The 25,846-nt window shown below is 41.7% G+C and overlaps 1 protein-coding gene across 1 annotated transcript; it reads left to right on the plus strand.

Annotated features, from left to right (window-relative positions):
* The first annotated feature begins 611 nt into the window (after positions 1-611).
* On the plus strand, positions 612-25,393 carry AKR1C3 (aldo-keto reductase family 1, member C3 (3-alpha hydroxysteroid dehydrogenase, type II)). Its single transcript, NM_001012344.1, is given in 11 exon segments — positions 612-658; positions 1,175-1,235; positions 9,912-10,034; positions 11,709-11,876; positions 15,558-15,674; positions 16,370-16,447; positions 17,691-17,813; positions 19,514-19,623; positions 20,539-20,704; positions 21,143-21,225; positions 25,070-25,393. Coding segments are annotated over 9 exon segments (975 nt in total). The 5' UTR covers positions 612-658; positions 1,175-1,235; positions 9,912-9,947; the 3' UTR covers positions 25,113-25,393.
* The last annotated feature ends 453 nt before the right edge of the window (positions 25,394-25,846 follow it).

Here is a 25,846-nt window from a genome sequence, read left to right on the forward strand (position 1 = left end):
GGCCAACTGCATGAAACATACTTTTTTTTTTTAAGATTTTATTTATTCATGAGAGACACACACACACAGAGAGAGAGAGAGAGAGAGAGAGAGGCAGAGACACAGGCAGGGAGAAGCAGGCTCCATGCAGGGAGCCCGACGTGGGACTCGATCCTGGGACTCCAGGATCATGCCCTGGGCCAAAGGCAGGTGCTAAACTGCTGAGCCACCCAGGGATCATACTTTTTTATTTGATGATTATTATTGTAAAGTAATCTCTACACCCAGCGTGGGGCTAGAGCTCATGACCCCAAGATCAAGAGCCACATGCTCCACCAAACAAGCTGGCCAGGCCCCCAAACATAGTTTAAATTTTTGTAAACGGATACTTTAACACCCACAAAAGGGGAACAAGGCTCCTCAGATTACCTTGGCCCATCCAGAAGCATGTTGAAACTTTAATAGCTCCAGGCCACATGCTCTGCTAGTCGCACGTGGGAGCCTGTTGAGCCGAGCCCAGCCAATCCGAAGCCTGCTTGCCCTGCCTGACCCGATGCTTCCCAGATCCCGCATGCTCTGCTCCTCTGGCCCACAGCTCTGCTCTTATTATGGTGTCCTCAGCACCAGCCCCAGTGGCTCTCCGGAGTGACCCGAGGGGCACGTTGCATCCTCGGCAACTGTGAGTACCAAGTGACCTTTAAACCTCCCGGCTCTCTGTCCCCTGACTGCATCTTTGATTTCAGGTTTCGGTCCCTGTGGCCAGGCTGCTTTGCAAATGCAGTTTCCAACACCTGGCCGTGACAGATGAGATCGTCGTCCCCTCCTCGCACCTACCCACGATGGACGGCATGAGGCATTGATTTTCGGCCACTCAGGTGGCTTTAGGCTGACCTCTCTCAGGACTCGGATTAGCTTTGAATGCTAGTGAATCCCAACGTCCTGTATGTGTGGACATTAGGCTTAGTCTTCTGTGCAATGAAGGCCTCCTCCTCTAATACCAATGTTTGGAAACTATTTGTCTTTTTCTGGTCAATATCTCAGAGCTCTCTTAGGTTATAAATACCAGCTCCCTTTCATCTAGTTGATAAATGTCTTCCAGCTTATTCATTTGCTTGTTAATTCTGACAAAAGTGAATTTTGTCATGCCGAGTTTTCCTGTTTGTGTGTTCAAATACGTTTATTCCTTCTTTCATAGCATCTGATTTCCCGGTCTAACAAGATCTTCTCACCCACAAGATTGTGCCTTAGAGTTTCTTGTAAGTATTTTTCTTCTCTCCTTTTATACTTTATCTAGAATTACTTACATATATGGTGAAAGAGGGGAAATCCAACCCTACTGTCTTTGAAGTGGACAGGCATTTATTCTAGTACCATATGTTAAATAATTCATTACTCTTCTCTGGATTTATACCCACCCAGTTAATTCATACCTTAAATTCTCACATAAATAAAAGCTAATTTGGAATTTTCTGTTCTGTTCCATGAGAATTTTGTGTAACTTTATACCAATATGATTTTACTTTATTTTTGCTTATTTAAAATCAATTAATCTATACTGTATTATTAGTTTCAGAGGTGAAATTCAGTGATTCATAGATACATATAACACCTGGTATTCATTCCATCATATGCCCTCCTTCATGCCCATCATCCAGTTACCCCATCTCCCCACCTGCCTCCACTCCAGCGACCCTCAGTTTGTTCCCTATAATTAAGAATCTCTTACGGTTTGTCTCCCTCTCTGATGCCATCTTATTTTATTTTTCTTTCCCTTCCTCTACATTTATCTGTTTTGTTTCTTAAATTCCACATATGAGTGAAATCATATGGTATTTGTCTTTCTCTGGCTTACTTCACTTAGCATTATACCCTCTAGTTCCATCTATGTCATTGCAAATGGCAAGATTTCATCCTTTTTTTTTTGTTTTTTTTCTTTTTTTTTTTTTAAGATTTATTTATTCATTCATTCAGAGAGAGCGAGAGAGAGGCAGAGACACAGGCAGAGGGAGAAGCAGGCCCCATGCAGGAAGCCTGATGTGGGACTTGATCCCAGGTCTCCAGGATCACACCCCAGGCTGCAGGCAGCACCGAACCGCTGTGTCACCGGGGCTGCCCTTCATCCTTTTTTGATGGCTGAGTACCAATACAATTATTTAGATAATCTTGGCTTTGTAATAAGTTCTGAGGTACAGTCAAGAAAGTGTCTGTCACTGATACTTTCCATGAATTTTCTTTCCATGAATTTTCTCTCTGGTATTAATTTTTTTCATATATACCAGAAAAAATTGTATACAATCTTAAAAATTGGACTTTTAGGGGAATTTGAATTAAAATCATGTGGGTATATATATTATTTTATGGGAATTTAAATTTTAATAAACTGTCCAAAATTTTGTACATTTTCACTTGTTCAGATATTATTTATGCCTTCAATGATATTTTATAGTTTTGTTCCCCTGTAGAAGCTCCATCACTCTTGTTAAATTTATTCCTAAATATTTTGAAGTTGTTATGATTGAAATGCAGGGAATACTTTGCTCATTTCCATTTTGTGGTGCTTTGGTGCAAGTTTTGTGTATTTGCCTTGTACCCAATTACAGAAGTCTCTAGAATATTCTAGTATATTCTTTTCTTTTGTATTATATTTGTACCCTGTAACACAATTATACTATGGTTAGTGAATTCTAAAGTATGTCTATTTCCACAGTATAACACCTTTTTTTATTATCAGATTTTAGTTAAATGATTTTAGTATTTTGTAGTCCAGAAAATCGCTGTTGTTTTTGGTAAATTCATACTATTTCTTTTAACATGATTTAATTTGTACAAACATTTCTAGTTTGTTGATATAATTGATATGTGACCTTGTGGAAGTTTAAGGTGGACAATGTGATGATTCAGTACACGTATATGTTGGAAAACGATTGTTACAGTAAAGTTAGTTAATACATCTACTACCTCACACATTTACTTTTGGGGGAGGAGTGGTGAGAGCATTTAAGATTTACTATCTTGGCAATTTTCAGGTGTATACTACAGTGTGATTAGCTTGAGTCACCATGCTGTTTAGATCCCCAGAACTTTTTCATTCTACAAGAGAAACTTTGTACCTTTGACCACCTTTACCCATTCCCCCCTACATAGCCCTGGCCAGGCAACCACCATTCTACTCTCTGTTTCTGTAAGTTCAGCATTTTTATTGTAGATTGTGTAGATTTTTAAGATTCTACACATTCTATTGGAAATGAAACCGAGGACATTTTAAACATTTATGTATCATTAGAAAATAATAATGCCAAAAGTACATTTTATGAAAAGTAAAAATATTTTCCAAAAAAAAAAATCCATTAGGGATAAGAGTGAAATCATTTGGTATTTTTGAAAACAGAATGAGTAGCCTAACAGAAGGCAGCTAGAATATCAAATCTGCTTCTGCGTCCAGTCTGGTACAATACCCCACACCCTACAAACCTCTGGAAAACCTCCACTGCATACATGTGAGATCATGAGGACCAAAAAGGAAAATGGTACCCTGGTATCATGATGATAGTCTTTTTCATATGCCCCAAAAAGGGATTTTAGGGTCCTCCATGGGTCCTGTGACTACACTCTGAGAACTACTGCTTTGAAATTCAGATGAAACCAGCTTCCTATAGTCCTTGGCCACCAGAGCTCTTCAACGTTTGAAATTAGCAGGCATGTTATAGTGAATATAAGTAATAATAAGAAAAAGAAAGAAAAGTGGTGGAAAAAGGCTACACAGTACTTGATATAAATTACCATGAGGATAAAAAAGTTTGTACTAGTGGCACGGGGAAGGATTCATGAGGGAGCCTGGTTCTGACGCTGTAGGTGATTGAGGTTGAACCAACTAACCCTGGTGTGATGTTTTGCCTTAAGAATCTGGGTTAAGAATGTGAGTGTAAGTTAAGATAATTGTAATCTTGGATTTTGCATAGATTATGAAAGGGACCCATTGGGAAAATCCCAATCCTAGTGTTCTTGAAACCCTTAACCTAGAGCCAATTGTTTTAGCCATGGGGAACATATATAATTGGTTTATCTTGAGTTAGTTGCTCAACTCATAACCACTAATTGTGTCTAAAGATGCAGGCTCTGTAAGTTGGTTGGCATAACTGGAGCTCCTATGGCAGGACAGGTCACGTTTCTCTTACAGAATCCATACGTACTAGGAATTATCTTGCTCTCTGAGCACATTTCTTATAGAAAAACTGCAAGATTGGGAGCACCAGTTGCTCAAAGATAGGGAACCAGAATGCATGAAGGAAAGGTACAGTGATATTACAGAAGGTTTTGACAAATGTCACAAAGATGCCAAGTGTTAGGTTAGGTTTTTCCTTGCTGGAGAATCACGTCTGCCAGTTGATTAGAGTAGGTCTAAAGCACCTCTATGACTGGAGGGGAATGGTATCTCCAATTAATTGTCCTTAGTTTCCTGCTAGGTAGATTAAGCTTACTCTATCAATCAAAACATGGAAACCGATTTTTACTGAACAACTAAAAATTGGTTAAATTTTGGAAAAATCATCTCCTAAGCAGTTTTTTCCCCCAAGATTTTATTTATTTATTCATGAGAGACACAGTGAGAGAGGCAGAGACACAGGCAGAGGGAGAAGCAGGTTCCTCGCAGGGAGCCCGATGTGGGGCTCGATCCTGGATTCCAGGATCACAGCCTGAGCTGAAGGCAGATGCTCAACTCCTGAGCCATGCAGGTGTCCCTCCTAAGCAGTTTGTATTGAAATTACAATTTTAACATCACCGATGAAAGAAACTTCAGAAAAACATACAAAAGCAATGATTGTAAAGTATATTACTAGACGAACACTGAAATTTCCTTCGAAAAAGTTTGGAACTCCGGAGTCTATTTGAAAGCTTGCCACATCCAGGGAAAAGCTTGGCTGGTACATTGAGCTAATATTGAATGGTTAGAGCCCTCAGGGCGGTAGTTTCAATGCATCCCCTGCCCTCCACCCCCAGTCTGCAGCAGGCTGCCGTGAGGATAGAAACCAGAGGTTCTGACACAGTTTGCTGGATCCATGGTGGGCAGTAAGGAACCTGTCCTCTGCGTATCAGTGTTCTGTGTTTTGAAGGTGGGTTATTGCTTCTGCTTGCTGCCTGCAAATACAAAGGCTGTTGCCATTGTTTTATGCCCCACAGGCTAAAGCGGATTCCAGCAGATTTAAGGGAGCCATCTCTGCTTTGGGGGGTATTCGAAAACACTGCTGTCTAGGGTCTGAGTTTGTGGGAGGAGCTAGCGTCATTCAGTTCACTGTGCACTTAGCCACACGGAATGGAGGCCGAGGCAATGATATCATGGAGCAGTCCAGCTCAACACCCAGCAAAGCCATACATTGAAAACCCACAGCTGACATCACGCTCGATGCTGGAAGGCTCAACGCATTCCTCCTAAGACCAGGAGCAAGACAGGATGCCTTTTCCCACTACTGCTACTTGACATTTTCTTGGACACTCTACCCAGAGCTGTGAGATAAGCAACAGAGACAAAGGACATCCAGATTGGGAAGGATGAGGTAAAACTATTCTTGATCACAGATGATGTGACCTTACAGTATAGCCAAGCCCCAAGAGTTCATAAGGAAACTCGTAGAGCTGATAAACAAACTCAGCCAAGTCGCAAGTTGCAAGACGAACACACCAAGATTAGTTGTGTTTCTGTACATCGGTAGTGAACTCTCCAAAAGGAAATGTCTTGACAGGTACAGTGTTTTTGTTGGGGACGACAAAAATGTTTTGCCTATAGTTAGTGGTGATGGTTGTACAAGATTGTGAATCTGTTTAATGCCACTGGACTGTGTACTGACACATGGTCCACATGATAAACATCGTTAGGCAGATTTTACCACAGTTAAAACATAATCTATAGAAAGATCATTGCAGATATTATAATAATGTCTAGTAATTATACGGAGCAGAGATCCACAACGTGAAACAGCTCACTGCCTGTTCACGTATGGTCACAAGCTACAAATGGCATAGACAGTTTTTTTAATGGCTGAAAAATCCAAAAAGTGAATAATACTTCAGGACACTTGAAAATTATGTGAATTCCAACTTTCACTATTCAGAAATAAAATATTTTGGAACAAAAGATTTGCCCAAATTGCAGGATTTGGATGATTTATTTATCCTTTGGGGCCCTAGTATAATTGTCTCTCCCCAGGTGGTACAAATCTAAACCACTGATCACCAAAATGACCTCTTTTTTTTATGGTAAAACTTTACTTTCTACACACTTTAAAAAAATGTGCCAGTGGCTTTTGCCTTCTTTATAGGATTCGGTATTTTTGCAATCTGGTATCTCGTGAATTGACATGTCTTCAGAGGCTCCATTCATCAGTGTTATGGGACCCATAGGATTTAATCATCTCTCTTCCGTGCTCTTAAGCACTTCCCATGTTTGAGTAATGAGTGAGCACTGGAGCACTGACCTGTCACTTGTGTGGCCACTGGTGGATTCCCTGTTCCCATCCTTGGCACATTTCCTGCTCATGCACCTGCCACCATCCTTCCCATTCAGCACTCTTTCAAGGCTCCTGGGCTTATATCAATGTCCTGCTTGCCAAAATAGAGAAATGTCAGAGCTCCACTTTATAACCTGCCATTGATATAAAGGAAGAAAAAATAATCATGTACATTCACCTTCCCTCACTTATTAAAATTGGTGACAAATTCAACATGTTTTATTTTTGCTCATCTTGCTTTTGTATTTCAACTGCCCTTTCCTAACCTTTATATTAATTTTTTGCTTTTCACTGTAACTATGAACTCATAATTAATTTTCACAGAATCGACATCTTCCAAATAATGATGTTAACATTATTTTCAAAATGTCACAAGTGGTCTGGTGAGATTCCTTCTGTGGACGCCTTGTTTTATCAGCATTGTTGTTGGCATTGTAAGCTTCGATTTTTGGCAACAACACAGTATTTAACTCTATCCTGAATTTCCCTGATGCACAATACAAATAGCTACTTTCTAAGAAGGTAGATTTCTTTTTGGAGGAAAGGGCTAGAGAGTAAACTCTGGTCAATGGTATCGCATATGAAAATTGGTGGTAGGTGGAGATGCTACTTGAATCCTATTTGCTTCCCTTAGGCAGGACAGAGCTGGAGACAGTATTTTAAGCATGATTTTAGATGTGTGAACTCATACAATTTTTTCCAATTTAATATATCATGTTTCTTACAGTGTGAGGCATTGTCACCCACTCATATCTTCTCCTATATTGTGTTTCTTTATTTAAAAAGTTGATTAAAGGAAATTACAGTAAAATGGAGAAATCAGCAGGCAAATAGAAACAGGTTTAAAGACCGTTGAGAATCAATGCTGGCAATTGCAGATGTTGAATAATGATGGTAGTCTGTATCAAAGTCCAGAAAATACCACCCAGTGTTTCATAATTAAACTATTCATTGGATGACCTATGCAACCAAGGGAAAGGCGCCAGTAGCTGAGCTGGCTTTGTCTTAGAAGAATTTCTAAACTCAGCATGGCAGAGACGGAGAAGTTCTAGATGGTGGGGGCAAGACAAGAAGTCTAAGGGAAACGACAGGAGAGGTCTGAACAGAGGAGGCCGGGGGAGCTGGTTGAGAAGGCATTTTGGGGACTCTAAATTTGTGCAGGCTGAGCACCTGCTGGGCAGTTCATTGTGACCAATTATGCAATAAAAACTACAAACCCAGGGCATTTTAACCTGTTTCTTCAAAAATCATACATTTTCTTTCAGGAATCTTAAAAATTGGCTACTCCAGAACAGAGACCAAAAATTGCAATAAAATAATACATATCACAGTAGTTGTCAACATTCTGGAGTTTCATACCCCATGTAAGGCTTGTAAGATGTAGCGATATCTTACTTTATTCACCATCTTTGTAGTGGATATTTTAATGTAATACAATTTAAACAGACTAAATGAAAATGGCATTTCATTTTAATGCATATTTTCCCCACAGAAGCATAATTTTTATTGAGGTATAATGTATACCGTTACGTGTCATAGATGTGCAGTGTGACATTTTGATGTTTGTATAGATTGTGGAATGATGGCCACGGTACGTCTAGGTAGCGTGTATTTCCTGCACATATCCTATGTGTACGTGAGATGGAATAGACTTACTAGAGGTTTAGTGCCTTTTTGAGAGGAGAGGGAAAGGAGATGTTTCAGTGCATCTGAATTAGGCATGAGAGGAAAGGGAAAGACTCTGTAACAGAGTTGGAATCCAGAAATTAATCTAACAGCTTTAGCTAGCCTCTTTTAATGAGATCTGCTCTAATTATTATAGATAATATATTCTAGAAAAGGAATGTGACAGCCCAATAGTCTGTTTAGAAATTTTTCAATGAGGTATCACAATACCATCACATGGTCAATGAGCTAGAGATTGGCATGCTCTGTTGACCAGAGTGTAAACACTGATGGGGCACAGCCTTTTGAGAAATTGGCTTGGAAAAATCAGATAAGAGCTTCAAAATATATATATTTAGTAATTTTCCATAGCATCATAAAATCGAACAAACATCATTTATAATCTCATTTTTTCAAAACTACTGCTTAGGTGGTCTGTGTACTTTCTATTGCTACCCATCATGAAGCAGATAATGTCTGGATTTCAATTGCTCTTTTATCAATTCAAACTCAGAAATATAAGTAAGCTCAGGGTTAGAGCTTCATTAAATAGTTTAAGAACAAAATTAATCAAAGATTAATCATTCTTAGACTGTGTTAGAATAATACAAATGTATCAGGGTTGTCAAATTTAACTCAAAATGGATTGAAGATTTAAATGTAAGACCTAGAACTTTAAGACACTGGAGGAAAACACAGGAGAAAATCTTAGTGATGTTGATCATGATTTCTTGAATAAGACATCAGAAGTGCAGCAACAAAACAGAAATAAACAAGTGGGACTACATCAAATCAAAAAGCTTGTGTGCAGTAAAGGAAACCGTCAACAGAGAGAAAAGGCATTCTCTGGAATGGGAGAAAACATTTGCAAATCATGTATTTGATAAGAGGTTCATTCCAAAATATGATGAGGAATTCCTACAACTTGTTAATAAAGAAACCAATAACCAAAAGACTTGAGTAGACATGTCTCCTAGGAAGACATACAAATGGCCAAGAGGTACGTGAAACGATGATCAACATCACTCGTCCTCAGGGACATGCAGATCAAATCCACGGTATCACTTCCTACCTATTAGGATGGCTATTTACAAAAGATGATGGGTAACAAGTGTTGGAGAAGAAGTGGAGAAATCGGAATTCTCACGAATTGGAATGTCAATGGTACAACCATTTTGGAAAACCCTTGGCAGTTTCTCAGAACGTTAACCATGGGTTTGGTCTATGACTCAGTAATTCCAGGCTTACGTATAGATCCAAGAGAATTGAAAATGCACGTCCACGCAAAACCACGTGCAGAAGTGTTTACAGAAGCATTGTTCCTTGTAAGCAAAAAGTAGAAAAAGCCAAGTGTTTGTCAACTGACGATTGCATAAACACGTGGTACATCTGTACAGAGGGATGTTAGTTGGCCATAAAAAGGACTGAAGTACTATTACACACTACAATGTGGATTTACCTTGAAAACATGCTAAGGGAAAGGAAGGGGGTCACAAAATGCCACATAGTGTGTGAATGCATTCAAATAAAATTTCCAGAATAGGCAAATCTGTGGAGACAAAAAGTGGTCGCCAGAGGCCGATGGGAGAAAGGAATGGGGAGATGTTTCTATGAGTTTGGGGTATTGGGGAGGGGTAAGAAAGTACTCTAAAATTGTATACTTGTAACAACGCCGTGAATATACTAAAAACTGTTGACTTGGGTAATTTGAAGGGGGTGATTTTATGGCATGTGACTTACTATGCTATTTTCTCCCCTCTGCAGATGTATTATAATTAGAAGCCAGAAGAGTGCAAAGAGATGAATCTAATGAAACTTAGATCTGTAAAGCTGAACGATGGACTCAGCATGCCTCCACTGGGATTTGGCACCTCTGCTCCTAGCAAGGTAGTCATAATGACGCTGGGGATGGAGGGTGGCAGACACAGGTCCTTATAAGAACCAGAGTTAGGCAAATGCAGGTGGGCCTCATTTTCTTCATTTGTAAGCTTCTCTCCAGGTTAGGTTATTTTGTGCAGTTAGTGAGTTGGTGCTCTTCAAATTTTCAGAGGAATAAAAACACCTGTTAAAAGTCCAGATTTGGGGGCTATACCCACAAAGGTTCTCAATGAGTAGATCTGCGATAGAGCTAAAAAAATCTGCATTTCTCATGAGCTGCCCTTGTGACTCTGATGCTGTTTGTCGACGGGTCACCCTCGGAATGGCACTCTTATCAAGGGACATGGACGTGTATCATCTGTCAGCAGTTCTCACCTGCTCTCCAGTTGTAGCCACGCACAGTCCACTAGAATCAATGAAATCCAGGAGTCTTGATTACCACACGACGGAGACTTCGTGGCGAGTTTGCTTGTGATGTCCTTTTCTGTCAGGTCCAGTGTCCAAGAGATCTCTGTCCACCAGTACTCATAGAATATCTAGAGAAATCTTGGCCACTGAAGGGTCTGGAGAGGACAAGATTAATATTAGAGGGAACGTTGGTGGTCTGGAGTGGAAATATCCTCTTAGAAGCCAGGTTGGTAGTACTGTGCCATGGGGAGAGCCAAGTGGCACTTGGAAATTCTCTCTCTGGAACGCTGAACTCCATGCATGTTTCTCGTTTGAACATTGCAAACTACAAGAGCACACCTTCAGTGGTTCTTGGCGGAGGAGCTTATAACTGTTTAAAGAAAGTTGTAGGATTAGTTCCTCAGCACAGGAGCCACATGGGGTATAATGCTGAGGACTGCAGCAAGGATGCTGGTGCAGAGTATGGCTTTCACTTGGACTTGGCTCTTAAATCTGTGGATGATCAGTTAATCTCCTTGGTGCTAGTTAACTCATCAGGAGTTATAAATTTAAAAGTAACCCAGGGGACATTTTAAGTGAGGGAGGGAGAGGTCATGGAGAGGGAAATTCATGGATAATTTTAAAAGTCCAGCCTGGTAGGCCAGCAGAATGGCAGGCAGCTAAGAGAAATAACCAAGTTGTTTATTGCTTATAGCTATTTTTCTGTAAAAGAGGAGTTTATTTTCTTTTTTTGTCTTTGTCCCTCCTCAAATGTTTGAAGTATTTCTCCAAGTTTAGAAAAGTGAATCATTAATTTATTCTGTATAAAGTTACACCATCATTGCACTGAGGTAATTTTGAGCCTTCGGCTTCTGGATTGCAACCAGTTTAATCATCTCTTACAGAGTGAATTCACTTGGGACTGTAAATCAATAGATTGTGTAAATCCACAGATCATGTAAATCCAGAAGCAGAAGGTTAAAGCCAGTGGCCAGGTGGGTCAGCTCATGAGCTCACGAGATCCAATGGTGAGCACCTTTTCATAATATTCCTAGCTCGAAGTTAGCAGGGGTGGGAGTATTTAACCATAGAAACAGGCCAATACCATAAATCAAGGCTTCTTTTCTTCTTCAGAGAGTCGGTTGTCAAACATTTACCACTAAGGTTATGAGTTGACATTTAGCTCTGACATCTCTAGCTCTCAGCCCTTGGGTAAATGAGGTTCTGCTGAATCGCTCTACATGTGGAACTGGCCATTCCTGTCAAGTAGGTCCTTATCTTCTTATGGTCTTCTAGGTTCCTAAGACTGAAGTGGAAGAGGCCGTCAAGAGAGCAATCGATGTAGGCTACCGCCATTTTGACTCAGCCTATATGTATCTCAATGAAGAAGAGATTGGGAGGGCCATCCAGAGGAAGATTGCTGATGGCACTGTGAAGAGAGAGGACATATTCTACACTTCGAAGGTTCTGTGTACAGTCCCCTCTCTACTGTGACTAATTGACATGTTAGGTCTCTTTCCTATGACGTAGGAAAAAAATACCACAGAACTGCTGTGAGGATGAAAGCAATGTTTGTAAAAATACATATATTTTTTTAAATTTTTAAAAAAGATCTTTTAAAGGGTGTGTGTGCGCACTCAGGCGTACGTGCCAGTGGCGGGGGGCAGAGGGAGAGGGCGAATCTCAAGGAGACTCCCCTCTGAACATGGAGGCTACACAAGGCTCTATCTCTGGACCCTGAGTCAAAATCAAGAGTTAGACGCTTAGCCAAGTGAGCCACCCAGGTGCCCCTATATATATATATTTTTTAACTCTTGAGCCATTTTCTCCTACTATTATTCATATCCGTAGATATCATATCTGAAACAAATAAAAGAATGTATGTATTAAAGTCAGACTGGAAAGGGAATCCAAGAGGCATTTTTCCAGTAGTGTGCATTGAGCTAAGTACTGCTAGAACCGGATATTTAAATATGAGGTAAAGTACCCAAGAAGAAACACTTGAAGTCCACTCAAGTGAATCCTAGGCAAGTCTGTGAACAGATATCTCTTCCTTCTCAATCCAGAGGATGAGGCTCTATGACTCTGTTACACACAGTATCATCATCTTATTCTCATCTGTTTATATCCTTTCCAGAGGGTCCTCTGGTTTCCTTATTTTTAGCAATTTTGATTGATTTTCCCTAAATTGTTACTTCCTAAAATAAGCTAAAGTACCCCCCCCCCCTCAAATTCCTATAGGGCCTAATTTTCTTTGGAACCCTGAACCATTTAATACAGTCAAGATGCAATTTCCTGATTCACAACTACTTGAAGTTCTTGCTTAAAATGCAATTTTCTGGTTCAATCTCCAGATACTGTGATTTATTATATTTGAGGTAGAACCCAGGAGTGTGTTCTTTACAGGCAAACCAAATAATTCCTTTACATTCTAACATTTGAAACCCTCCGTGCAAGGCCATACTATTTTTTTTCTTCCTTGTGGTCTTAATTCAGAATGAAACAGAAGCTATGAGGAACACAACTTAGGAGCTTGGCAGAGTGATTTGTCACTTCCCAATGACAGCAAGTGGGTTTGTGGTTTTTATTATTTATTTGCCATTTTATTCATTTCTCCTAAAGATTTTTTTTAAGCTGAATCAGATAGTTTTATTTGGTTCTGCTTAGGCTAGAGCTAGGCAGCAAGTCCCTAAGGACTCAACTAGGCCGTATTAAAATACAGCAATTTTTTAAAAAAATTGAAGAAGAATTAAAAGATAGCACTTCTGTTATGGAATCAGAGTGGACATATAATGTTCTATTAGTTCCAGGTGTACAAGAGAGTGGTTTGACAGGTCTATATATTTCGGAAAGCTCGCCACGATAAGCGTAGCCGCCATCTGTCACCATACAATGTTGTCGCACCACTTTTGACTATATTTATTCTCCTTTCTTCATGACTTACTTACTGTATAATTGGAAGTTCATACTTCTTGAACCCCTACACCTGTTTCACCCATTCCCTCCCTCCCCTCCCTTTTGGCAACTACCAGTTTCTCCTCTGCCTTTATGAGTCTGTTTCTGTTTTCTGTTTGTTTATTCAACCATTTGTTTTGTTTTTCAGATTTCACATATAAGTGAGAGCATATGCCATTTTTCCTTCTCTGTATGAGTTATTTCACTTAACATGATATCCTCTAGGTCCATCTATATTGACACAAATGGCAAGATTTCATTCTTTTTAATGGCTAAGTAATATTCCGTTTTACATATGTATTACATCTTCTTCATCCATTCACTTATCAGTGGACATTTGGATTGCTTCCATATCTTAGTTATTGTAAATAATGCTGCAATAAACATAAGCATGCATGTATCTTTTTAAATTAGTGTTTTCATTTTCTTTTGGTAAATACCCTAAAGTAGAATTATAGTAGTGGATCATATGGTTTTTCTAGTTTTAAATTTTTTGAAGAAGCTCCCTCCATACTCTTCTCCGGAGTGGCTGCACCAGTTTGCATTCCTACTAACAGTGCACAAGGTCCCTCTTTCTCTAAATTCTCACCAACACCTGTTGTTTCTTGTGTTGTTGGTGTTATCCATTCTGACAGGTATGAGGTGGTATCTCATTATGGTTTTTATTTGCATTTCCATGATGAGTGATGATATTTAGCATCTTTTCATGTGTCTGTTGGCCATCTGTATGTGCTCCTTGGAAAAGTGTACATTCAGGTCTTCTCCCAGACCTGATTAGTCTCCTTAGTCAGATTATTTGTTCTTCTGGTGTTGAGTTGTGTAAGTTCCTTATATTTTTTTATATTAACCACTTATCAGATATATCATTTGAAATATTTTCTCCCATTCAGTAGGTTGCTTTTTTGTTTTGTTGATTGTTTCCTTTGCACTACAGAAGCTTTTTAGTTTGGCGTAGTCCCAGTAGTTTATTTTTGCTTTTGTTTCCATTGCCTCAGGAGACATATCCTTAAGTATGTTGCTAAGGCCAACATCCAAGAGATTGCTGCCTGTGTCTTCTTTTAGGATTTTTATTGTTTCCTGTCTCACATTTAGGACTTGAACTGTTTTGAGATTTTTGTGTGTGTATGGTGTAAGAAAGTGGTCCAGTTTCATCCTTCTGAATGTGGCTATATAGTTTTCCCAACATCATTTGTTGAAGACACTATCTTTTTCCCATTGGATATTCTTTCCTGCTTTGTTGAAGATTAATTGACCATATAGCTGTGGGTTCATTTCTGAGCTTTCTATTCTATTCCATTGATCTGTGTCTCCATTTGTGCCAGTACCTTATTGTTTTGATTACAGTAGGTTTATTTTATATCTTGAAGTCTAGGATTATGATAGTTCTGGTTTTGTTTTCCTTTCTCAAGATTCCTTTGCCTGTTCAGGGTCTTTTGTGGTTCCATAGACATTTTAGGATTGTTTGTTTTAGTTCTCTAAAAAATGCTATTGGTATTTTAATAAGGATTGCATTGAATCTGTAGATTGCTTTGGGTAGTATGGACATTTTAACAATATTAATTCTCCCAATCCATTAACATGGTATATCTTTCCCATTGTGTGATTTTTAATTTCTCTCATCAATGTCTTATAATTTTCTGAATCCGGGTCTTTTATCTCCTTGGTTAAATTTATTCCCAGGTGTTTTATTCCTTTTGGTGCAATTTTAAATGGGATTTCTTTCTTTCTTTCTTTCTTTCTTTCTTTCTTTCTTTCTTTCTTTCTTTCTTTCTTTCTTTTTCTTTTTAAAGACTTTATTTATTTGATGCATAGAGAAAGAGAGAGAGAGAAATCACAAGCAGGCAGAGTGGCAGGCAGAGGGAAAGGGAGAAGCAAGCTCCCCGCTGAGCTGGGAGCCTGGCAAGCGGCTCCATTACAGGACTCTGAGATCATAACCTGAGCCAAAGGCAGACGATTAACTGCCTGCACCACCCAGGTGCCCCTGGGATTGGTTTCTTAATTTTTTTCCCTGTTACTTCCTCCTGCCATGTTAGTGAATTCTAAATTTATTAGTTCTAATAGTTTTTTGGTGGAGTCTTTATATAGTACCACATCTGCATTGTGAATAGTGACAGTTTTATACTTTATTAATTTCTCCTAAATATTCTTTAAAAAAATAATCTAATACTACTTCTCTTTCAACCACTGCAGGTGTGGGTAACCTTCCTCCGTCCAGAATTGGTTCAAACCAATCTAGAAATGTCACTGAAGAAGCTTGGGTTTAGCTATGTGGATCTTTATCTCATTCATTTCCCAGTACCTTTGAAGGTTAGCAAAAGTTATTTTACTTTGATGACCAACATACCAATTAGTAGCTGAATACAACAGAGGATATAGTTTATAAAAAATGAGGAGAAACATACATAGTATTTTAAGATTCCCTTTTTTCTGCTGTAATATTCCTTTCTCAGCCCCAGAGTGACAAGAGTTCACTGTCATCCATGTCTTTGATTTTGTGAATACACTGTCTGTATTTTCAAGACCTCTGCTCCTGAATCTCAGCTTTGACCCCTCGTTTTTGGAGAATGTTCTGAGGTAGAGAACAGTTGAGGCACAGGAGATTTAATGAGGATGGAACACAGGCTTTGAGATGCTGACGAGTCATGTTCTTGAATGCCCATCTCTAGGTGGAAGCAGGAATTGAAGCAGCTTATCCCACAAGTATCTGGGGCCAAGGGGCCTATGGAGCCCTGGCACCACCCTAGCCTCTCTCTAGGATGGGTATTGGGTGTTTCAAGCTGCCCTTGACACAAACAATATTTATTGAACCTTTATCAGTTAAAAACATACTTTCTAGGAAATGCATTTCCTCCATGTACTTTCTCTCCCTTTAGCCTAAGGTTTCCATTCCTTTCAAAATGAGAATACATTGTCGCATTAGCCTGAAGGTCTGTAGGCTCTTGATGGCTTGGCTGAGGCCAAACACAACTTTGTACAACCTCTCATTCTTTTCTGTGTCCCAGCCTGGGGAGGAATTGTTCCCAAAGGACAAAGATGGAAAAATCATTTTTGACAGAGTGGATCTCTGTGCCACATGGGAGGTGAGTAGAGCTCCAAAGATGCGATCCATGTCTCTGCATGTTGGGTGAGAGAGGATGGACAAGGAATTCAAGATGTGTGCATCTCGTCCAGTTCTGCTCCCATGTAGACTTGGGCGAGTCCTTCCCTGAGTGTCCTTCTGCCATGGTTTCACACCTCTCCCATTTAATAATTTACCAAGTACTTGTTGAGTGCCTATGATGTATTGAATACTAAGTATTTTTAAGTTCTCAGGCTACGTCAATGAACAAACCAAGGTCTCTGGGCGCATGGAATGGAAGTGCTGTGGCATGGGTTGGGGGTGTGTGGAATGGGAAAGTAAAACTCACCAAGGAAACTGAGAATGCCAGGGTAGGTATGGGATGCAGATGGGCAGGGTAGGCTTTCCTGAGAAGGTAACAAATTGGGCAAATATTTGTAAGTGCGGAACTGAACACGTGGGTATCTAGAAGGAGAGTGATACAGGCATAAAGGAAGCCAAGGCCCAGTTGTTGTTGTTAAGATTTTATTCATTTACTTGAGAAAGACTGAGAGTGGGGAGGAGCAGAGAGGGAGAGGGAGAAGCAGATCCCCCGCTGAGCAGTGAGCCCAACATGGGACTTGATCCCAGGACTCTGGGATCATGCCCTGATCCGAAGGCAGACACTTAACCCACTAAGCCACCCAGATGCCCTCAAGGCCCAGTTCCTAAGGTGGGAGAGAGCCTATTATGTTCAAGAACAACAAGGGTGCGTGTGTGACTGGAATAGTTAATCTGATGACCCTAATAGGACATGAGGTCACAGAGAAAAGAGGGAGCCAGTGGGCTGGGGACCAGAATGGCCTCCTTCTTGGTTCCCAAGCTGCAGACCTCCACTCCTGGTCTCCTGGGGCTTGTTTTGCCATCACTCAAGTTTTTCTAGGTGTGCAGCTAAAAATCGCACTGAGCCCTTTAGCTCTGTTCTAAACCCTGTGCATTCTATCTTCTTACTCATTTTTAAGAATTATTTTATTTTCCATTCTCCTACTTGGTTAATTCCTATCTCCTTTATTGACATGAGTGCCTTTAAAGGCTCTCTCTCTCAAAAAATAAATAAATAAATAAATAAATAAATAAATAAATAAAAATAAAAAAAATAAAGGCTCTCTCTCTCATGCTCTGTCTCATCTTCTCTTCCATCCTCCACCCCTACTCTTAGCACGCTACCATTTATCATGCTTCCCTAGCTGGCTCCACAGATTACTGACCACCCCTTCCCTCCGTAGGCCATGGAGAAGTGTAAAGATTCAGGGCTTGCCAAGTCTATTGGTGTGTCCAACTTTAACCGCAGGCAGCTGGAGAGGATCCTGAGCAAGCCAAGGCTTAAGTACAAGCCTGTCTGCAACCAGGTGAGCCACATCAATCAACCCACCGCACCCCCATCTCCTCTCCCTCCTTGGCTTACTCTTCCCTCATTTCAACTAGGTCACGGGTGGCATCTCCCCATCCTGTAGAGAGCAGAGTGTACTGCAAGTTGTTGAAAACAGTCCCCAAGGCCATGTCACTTTATAACAAAACATCTAAGTGTCAGGTTGGAGTATAATCTACTAGGTGTTATGGTGGTTGGTCTTAGAAATTTAAAGCTAGCTAATTACTGAGCTTTCTCATCTCTGGTCAATAAAGTTGGAACACTTCTATATAAAAGAAAACGGGTAATTCTTTCGAGTTCTGTGTTAGGAGATATCTGCTGAGACTCAATGGTATAAAATCAGCCACCCACAATGTGAGTAGGTTAGTGCCATTGAACTGTATGCTTAGAAATGGCTAAAATGGTAGATCTACTTTTTAAAAAATGGTAAATTAAAAAAAAAATAAAAATAAAAAAATAAAAAATGGTAAATTTATGTTATGTGTATTTTACCACAATAAAAACATTTAAAGGTTAAAAAAAAATCAGAAGTCCACTTGTTATAATAAACCTGCTTTAATGAGCCACACATAAAACTTGCTTATCTTAGAATAATGTAAGAAATCATGAGTACAGAAGTGAGTGGCCACCCTTCTGCACTCCGGAGAGCTCACACTCGCCTTGGGCTTATCTCCTTTAAACTTCGTACCTGCAGGCTTGTTAGAGAGGGATTGGCAATCCGTGTATTAGATATCAGTGAGTCTTATTTTTTTTCTTATTTTTAGATGAAAAGTACAAATAGATGTTCTAAAGGTGGTATTGTGGGTCCCTTGGGAGATTTACCTTCACTTTGAGCATCACCAGTTTATAGAAAATAAAGAAACTGGTTTTGATTGGGGTAGTGATGACGAATTAAGGAAGAAGCTGAACGTGGCCCTGAGCTCTACCGGGCAAATGGAATGCAGCCAAGTTGAGGTCGTTGGTTACTGGCAAGTCTACATGAGCCCAAAGAGCTGGAACAGAGTCTAGTTCGTTGTGACCTGTGAGGTTGAGGTCATTGGTTAATGGGAAGTCTACATGGGCTCAAAGAGCTGGAACAGAGTTCAGTTCGTTGTGATCTGTGAGGCAATCAGGTGATAGCAGACGGTGGTTCAGGTCAGGTGAACCTAGGTCCAGGCTTGGTTTGGGGCCCTGAATACAATACATCCCCCTTCCTCCCTGTCCGTGTCCCTGACGGAGACCGCAAACACACGTGCAGCTGTGACACAGAAAGTCCCTTTGCACCTAATGCCTGAGCCAGCCCCTTTCCTGCAAGCTGTGTTGATGAATACGGTTCACGGGAGGCCCAAGTCAGGCTTCTGGCTTCTCCTCGGATCTGCGCTCATGCTTATCCAACCACCACAGTCAGGGAAAGGCAGTGAAAAAGGGGTGCAGCAGGAGCTCAGCCACACTTTTGGTTTGGGATCTGGCCTTGTCTCTCGTGAGCCCCTTTCTCAGTAGAGCCGTGTCATCTCTGGGCCGTAATGCAGAGGTAAGCCTCTGGCAGGTCCCCTGGCACAGCTGTGGGTGATGATCCTGTGTTGGCTCCTGTGGCTGGGACACCTACATGCGTTTGCTACCGGGCGATACAGCCCTACAGCTTCCCCGTCAGGTTGGTGGCCGTGGTCCTGTGATCCAGCCCTTCTGCTTGGCACTCTGCAGGTGGAGTGTCACCTTTACTTCAACCAGAGCAAACTCCTGGAGTTCTGCAAGTCCAAGGACATCATCCTGACTGCATACGGTGCCTTGGGGTCCGACTTCGGGAAGGAATGGTAATGACCTCTATGCCTGTATCCTAACTGCAGACGCTGTACCTTCTGGAGTCATCACTCAACTGTCGGGGGGGGGGGGCGGGGGGAGGGATGGTAGACAGCAGCCGTGGTCCATCTCCATAGACGCTTAACTCGCCTACATTGTGGGGACTCAAGGACACATTATTAAATAACACAAACCCTGATTAGAATGTTCACACAGTTGAAAAGCTTTGGCTGTAAAGAGTGACAAAGTGAGCCCTCGCCATGATTCTGACACTTGATAGCCGAGTGATAGGAGACAAGTGACAACTTCTGTTAAGTCTTAGTATCTTTATCTCTTGAAGAGGAATATAAAAATGCACCTTTTAGCACTTGACAAAGCAGATCATTAATTGAAAGCATTTTTGAGGGGCACCTGCCCTGTTGGTTGAGCGTCTGCCTTTGGCTCAGATCATGATCTCAGGGTCCTGGGATCGAGCCCCAAGTTGGGCTCCCTCTCCCTCTGCTGCTCCCCCTGTGTGTGCTCTCTCTCTCCCTTTCTCAGTCAAGTAAATAAATAAAACGAAATAAAATAAAATAAAATAAAAGCATTTTTGAAATAGTAGATTCTTATAAAATAATTGGGTTGTTACAATGCAGATTATTGGATCTTAATTTGGACAGTTTCTCTTCTTATCCAGTCTTTTACCACATTTCTCAGAAATGCTTTTTTAAACAAACAAACAAACAAACAAACAAACAAAAACATATGAAATACTCCCTGAGGGTCCTCTTCTGCCTTCCTTTCTCTGGGCCTTCTTTGGATCCACCAAAAGAAGCGAGCCCAGGGACTGTGGCACAGCAGCAGGTTCAGGAGGCAGAGCTTAGAGGGCGAAGGCCCCCGGCGTGAGGGGCTACACGGGCTCCGACACACAGCACCCTGCCTCCCCCCAGGGTGAACCAGGACGCCCCAGTTCTCCTGAAGGACCCAGTTCTCAATGCTGTGGCCGCCAGGCACGGGCGAACTCCGGCCCAGGTGGCCCTGCGCTTCCAGCTGCAGCGGGGGGTGGTGGCCTTGGCCAAGAGCTTCAACGAGAAGAGAATCCGGGAGAACTTCCAGGTGGGGCTGCGGGCCCAGGGCTGGACGGGGCCCCATTTCCCTCTGCACTGGGTCATCCGTGAGGCACCCGCGGGCTGTCCGTCCTCAGTGCCCAGGTAGCTTCTGCGGTGTCGGGAGAGGCCCCGGGAGGGTCAGCTTGGGGTCCCCATGCTGGGTTTCCTTTGAACCCCAAGCTAGGGCCTGATCTGCAGCTGCACAGAGAAGGAGTTAGATGACATGTGATTGGCGCTGGGGCCTGTCGAGGCTTCCTTCGCTGTGGCCACATGCACCTGCCCAGCGCCCCTGGGGGGCCCAACTCCCGCCTGGAGTGAACCCCAGCTTCATGAGTCATCTCTCAAAACCTCCACACCCCTTGCACAAACGTGTGTGGGAGGGGTAGGGGGATGGGGGCAGTCAGTGCCGCGGGGAAACTGAGTCATCACCTCATGTTTCTGGCAGGTGTTTGATTTCCAGTTGACACCAGAGGACATGGAGACTCTGAGCAGCCTCAACAAAAACATTCGCTACTTTTCAGATACTTTGTAAGTAGCTCGTTGCTCCCTTGACATTGGGAAGCTGGACGGTGGTGGGACTGTGTGACCCCAATCCACAGAGGGGTTCCTCTTCTTTTAGGAAAGTGGCTGGGGAACATCTTTCCTTCAAGGACTCTGGAACCTCTTTTCCCTGATGCTCTCCTGTCCTCTGTCCTCACTGCACCTGTGATGGGGGCCAGTGGGTGCTGGAGTCACCCTTCTCTCCGCCTTACTCACTGCCTCCCCGAAACCTGGGGAAATCCCTCTCCACCGCCCCATCAGGCTCTCCCTCCCACCACAGGCACTCAACCGTGCTCCCGTCTTTTTTTTTTTTAATATATATATATTTTTTTCTTTTAAAAAAGTTTTTATTTGAAAGCAAAACAGTACAATCCACAAGTACAAACATGTGAAATCGTTAATAGCACGTGTTTATGTTTTATCATGAATCAGACATGTTTGAACAATTCACAGCTACAGGAAATCTAGAACGAAATCAAATATTTTGTCACATCAGGTTGAAAAGTTGGAGGGGACTTTGTAATATATATATTTTTTATTGGAGTTCGATTTGCCAACACATAGTATAACACCCAGTGCTCATCCCGTCAAGTGCCCCCCTCAGTGCCCGTCACGCAGTCCCCCCGTCCCCCCGCCCACCTCCCCTTCTACCACCCCTAGTTCGTTTCCCAGCGTTAGGAGTCTCTCATGGTCTGTCACCCTCTCTGATATTTCCCGCTCTGTTCCCCTCCTTTCCCCTTTATTCCCTTTCACTACGTCTTATATTCCCTGTATCAGTGAGACCATAGGATGATTGTCCTTCTCTGATTGACTTATGTCACTCAACATCATACCCTCCAGTTCCATCCATGTCGAAGCAAATGGTGGGTATTCATCCTTTCTGATGGCTAAGGAATATTCCATTGTATACATAAACCACATCTTCTTTATCCATTCATCTTTCAATGGACACCGAGGCTCCTTCCACAGTTTGGCTATTGTGGACATTGCTGCTAGAAACATCGGGGTGCAGGTGACCCGGTGTTTCACTGCATCTGTATCTTTGGGGTCAGTCCCCAACAGTGCAATTGCTGGATCGTAGGGCAGATCTATTTTTAACTCTGAGGAACCTCCACACAGTTTTCCCAAGTGGCTGCACCAGTTCACATTCCCAGCAACAGTGCAAGAGTTCCCCTTTCTTTACATCCTCTCCAACATTTGTGGTTTCCTGCCTTGTTAATTGTCCCCATTCTCACTGGTGTGAGGTAGGATCTCATTGTGGTTTTGATTTGTATTTCCCTGACGGCCAGTGATGCGGAGCATTGTCTCATGTGCTTGGTGGTCATGTGTATGTCTTCCTCTGTGAAATGTCTGTTCATGTCTTCTGCCCATTTCATGGTTGGGTTGTTTGTTTCTTTGCTGTTGAGTTTAAGAAGTTCTGTATAGATCTTGGATACTAGCCCTTTATCTGATATGTCATTTGCCAAAATCTTTTCCCATTCTGTCGGTTGTCTTGTAGTTTTGTGGACTGTTTCTTTGGCTGTGCAGAAGTTCTTTATCCTGATGAAGTCCCCATAGTGCTCCCGTCTTTAAAACCAAAACCCAAACCAAAATCTTCTCTTGAGCTGACATCGCTCTGCAGCCACACTGCATTTCTCCTTCCATAGGGAAACTTCTCGAAGGAGCCTATGCTTGCCGCCTCGAGCCTCTCTCTTCCCATCTTCTGAGGCACCTGCTCCCCACTTTGCCAAAACTCTCCTTGTCAAGGTCAGCCATGTCCTCCTTTCCTCATTTGTCTCGTTTTAGCTGGCAGACCTCTCTCTCCTCCTGGAAACGTGTGCGTGGCTTTCCTTCCACGCGGCCCACCCGCTTACCTGCTTCCCCGTTGTTGCCCGAGCCTCCTTCTCCTGTTCTTTGCAAGCCCTCCCCATCCACCTGGCCTCCTAACTTTGGAGCGACTTGGTCCTTGGACCTCTTTTCTTTTCTGTCTGTGCCCACCTCCCGGCTGCTTTCACCCAGTCTCAAGCTTTAAACACCATCTAAATACCCACTCCCCAGGATTCTACCCAGCCCAGACCTCGGCCCTGGACCAAGATTTGTAAGTCCAGTTGCTCAGCTGCACTTGGGTGTGCAATACGCCACCTCAAACCCATCAGGCCTACCACTGACTCACGATGGCATCTGCAGAGGCCCCAGCTCACACCCAAGTCTTCCCCCTTCCACGCCTGGAGGCCAGGGCGACGGGCAGCCCTCTTCCTGACATGGTAGCCTATCTCACTCGGACAGAAGGCCGGCTTCCTTCACACCTGCAGGGGCCGCAGGGCGCTCCCTCCCTCGCTGTCTGCCGCTGTGTCCAATCTCCGCCCGCTGACTCCACTGCGGCCCGTGGCCTCCCCGCTGTTCCTTGCGGCCGCCGGGCCTGTCCCAGGGCCTTTGCACTGATTGTTCTCTCCGCCAGGATGCTCTTCCTCCCGACAGCTGGCTGCGCACCCCTTCACCTCCTTCGTGTCCTCCCTCAGGTCACCTCCGTCATATACCTTCTCTGTCACCTCACCTAAGAATGCAACCCTGCTCAGCAATGCCTTTCTCTCTATTCTACTTTGTTTTCCTTTTAGCGCATATTCCTGATTAGCACACCATACACTTCACGGTTTTATGTTGTTTATTTCCCGTTTGCCTCATTGGAAACGTTAGATTCCTAGGGCAGGATTTTTAAAAATCTACTGTTTCCTTGAGTGATTAATCAGTGCTGGGTCAATGAATAATATGATCAAATGATAAAGAGGGAAAGGAAAAGGAGAGTGGAGAAGCAGGCAGTAATCCTTAGCAATTAGCATCAGTCGTTTTAATCAAGAATTAATTATTTAGTGATTTAGCACTATCTCAAAATTATTACTTTGTGTGTGTGTATATATATATATAGAGAGAGACTAGTATATATACTATTATATATATTATATACTATTATATTATATACTATATACTAATATATTATATACTATATTATATACTATGTAATACTATAATACTATACTATATATAGTATATATACTGTTATATATACCAGTCTCTCTCTCTCTCTATATATATATATATACACACAAAGTATAGAGAGACTAGTATATATAATAGTATATATATATATATATGATATATCTCAATATATATTGTATATATATATTGGATCTCTATATAAATGATATATCTCAATATATATATATCCTATATATATATATAGAGAGAGACAGAGATAGAGACAGAGACAGAGAGAGACAGAGAGAGAGTTAGTTTGCCTCCCTTGCTAAAATGAAACCCCCGATGAAGTGATTTATATCATAATCACTGCATCCATCCCTATATCTAATAATTTCTCACCGAGTAAAGGCATAGATGAATTACTTCTGAGTGCTTGAGAGAAACTGAACAACAGTGACGTTCTTATTGCCCTCCCCATCATCGCCTTGAAGTATTTGTTCCCGTTATGTATGAAACCCTAAGGGCATGGTTTTAAAAGAGGCAGAGTTCATTACTGCCCTCTTGGGAGTTTAAAGTAGCAACTCCAGGACCTTATCTCCTAAGTAGTAGAATAATACAATACCTTCAAAAATGCAACGTATTGTTTTAATTTTGTATATGTGTTCATGAGCACTGTGTACCATTTTTTACAATATGTTCATTATAGTCTCAAGTGGTAGTAGGTAGTAGTACCGGGTTATTGTAAAACTGGATGCTTTTGTCCTTGTCCATAAAAGAAAGTTCCATTAATTTTCATACTTAAGCCAGTTTAAAAGAAACCTCTCTTTACCCAGCCCAGAAACAGTTACTTGACTAAGTCTCTCTCTTCACCTTTTAGATTTGCTAATCATCCGGATTATCCATTTAATGACGAGGATTAACTGATTTCTTTGACTCTGGTTGATGATCAGCGAACAGCTCAAGGATGAGAAAGGATCTGACTTAGCCCATGTTACTTAGCCTGACACGTTGAAATGTAGCCTGAGTCCCCCGAATCTGGAAGTAAATGTCTCTAAACCCAGTCTTTCCCCCTCAAAGTCAATGGCAATACATTTCAAACAACCTAACCTATCAATGCCTTGGCTTTTTAGTCTGTTTTGCTTTTTCCTGTCACTGAGGTTGAAATGCTGTCCCTGTGAAGTGATCACAGGGATATAAATCTCTAAAAACAAACAAACAAACAAACAAACAAACAAACAAACAAACAAGAAGGTAACCATTGAGTATACTTTCAAATTGCCAAAGTCTAGCTTTTTACTTGTCTCCAAGAATTTTTCTCTTTTGTTCTGTGAATTTACCACACTATACAATTTTATCAGGCCTTTAAAAGAGATCTGAAGCTTAATTAAAACTCAATACAAAAAAAAAAGGCCATGTTTCAATTAAAAAGTACTCATAATGCCAAGAACAAGGAGATTATCAAACTGGATGAAAAAGGATGAGCACCAGATGCACTGCACCAAGACGACCAAGATAGGAAAATTATCCGACCAAGGATTTTAAAGCAGTCATGGTGAACATGTTTCAACAAGCAATGACAACACATGTGGAACAAATGGAAAGCCACAGTTTCAGCGAAGAAATAGAAGATATAAAGAATCACAAAATGGAAATG

The sequence above is a fragment of the Canis lupus genome, chromosome 2 (genome assembly GCF_011100685.1).
Source record: "Canis lupus familiaris isolate Mischka breed German Shepherd chromosome 2, alternate assembly UU_Cfam_GSD_1.0, whole genome shotgun sequence".
NCBI classification, from domain to species: domain Eukaryota; kingdom Metazoa; phylum Chordata; class Mammalia; order Carnivora; family Canidae; genus Canis; species Canis lupus.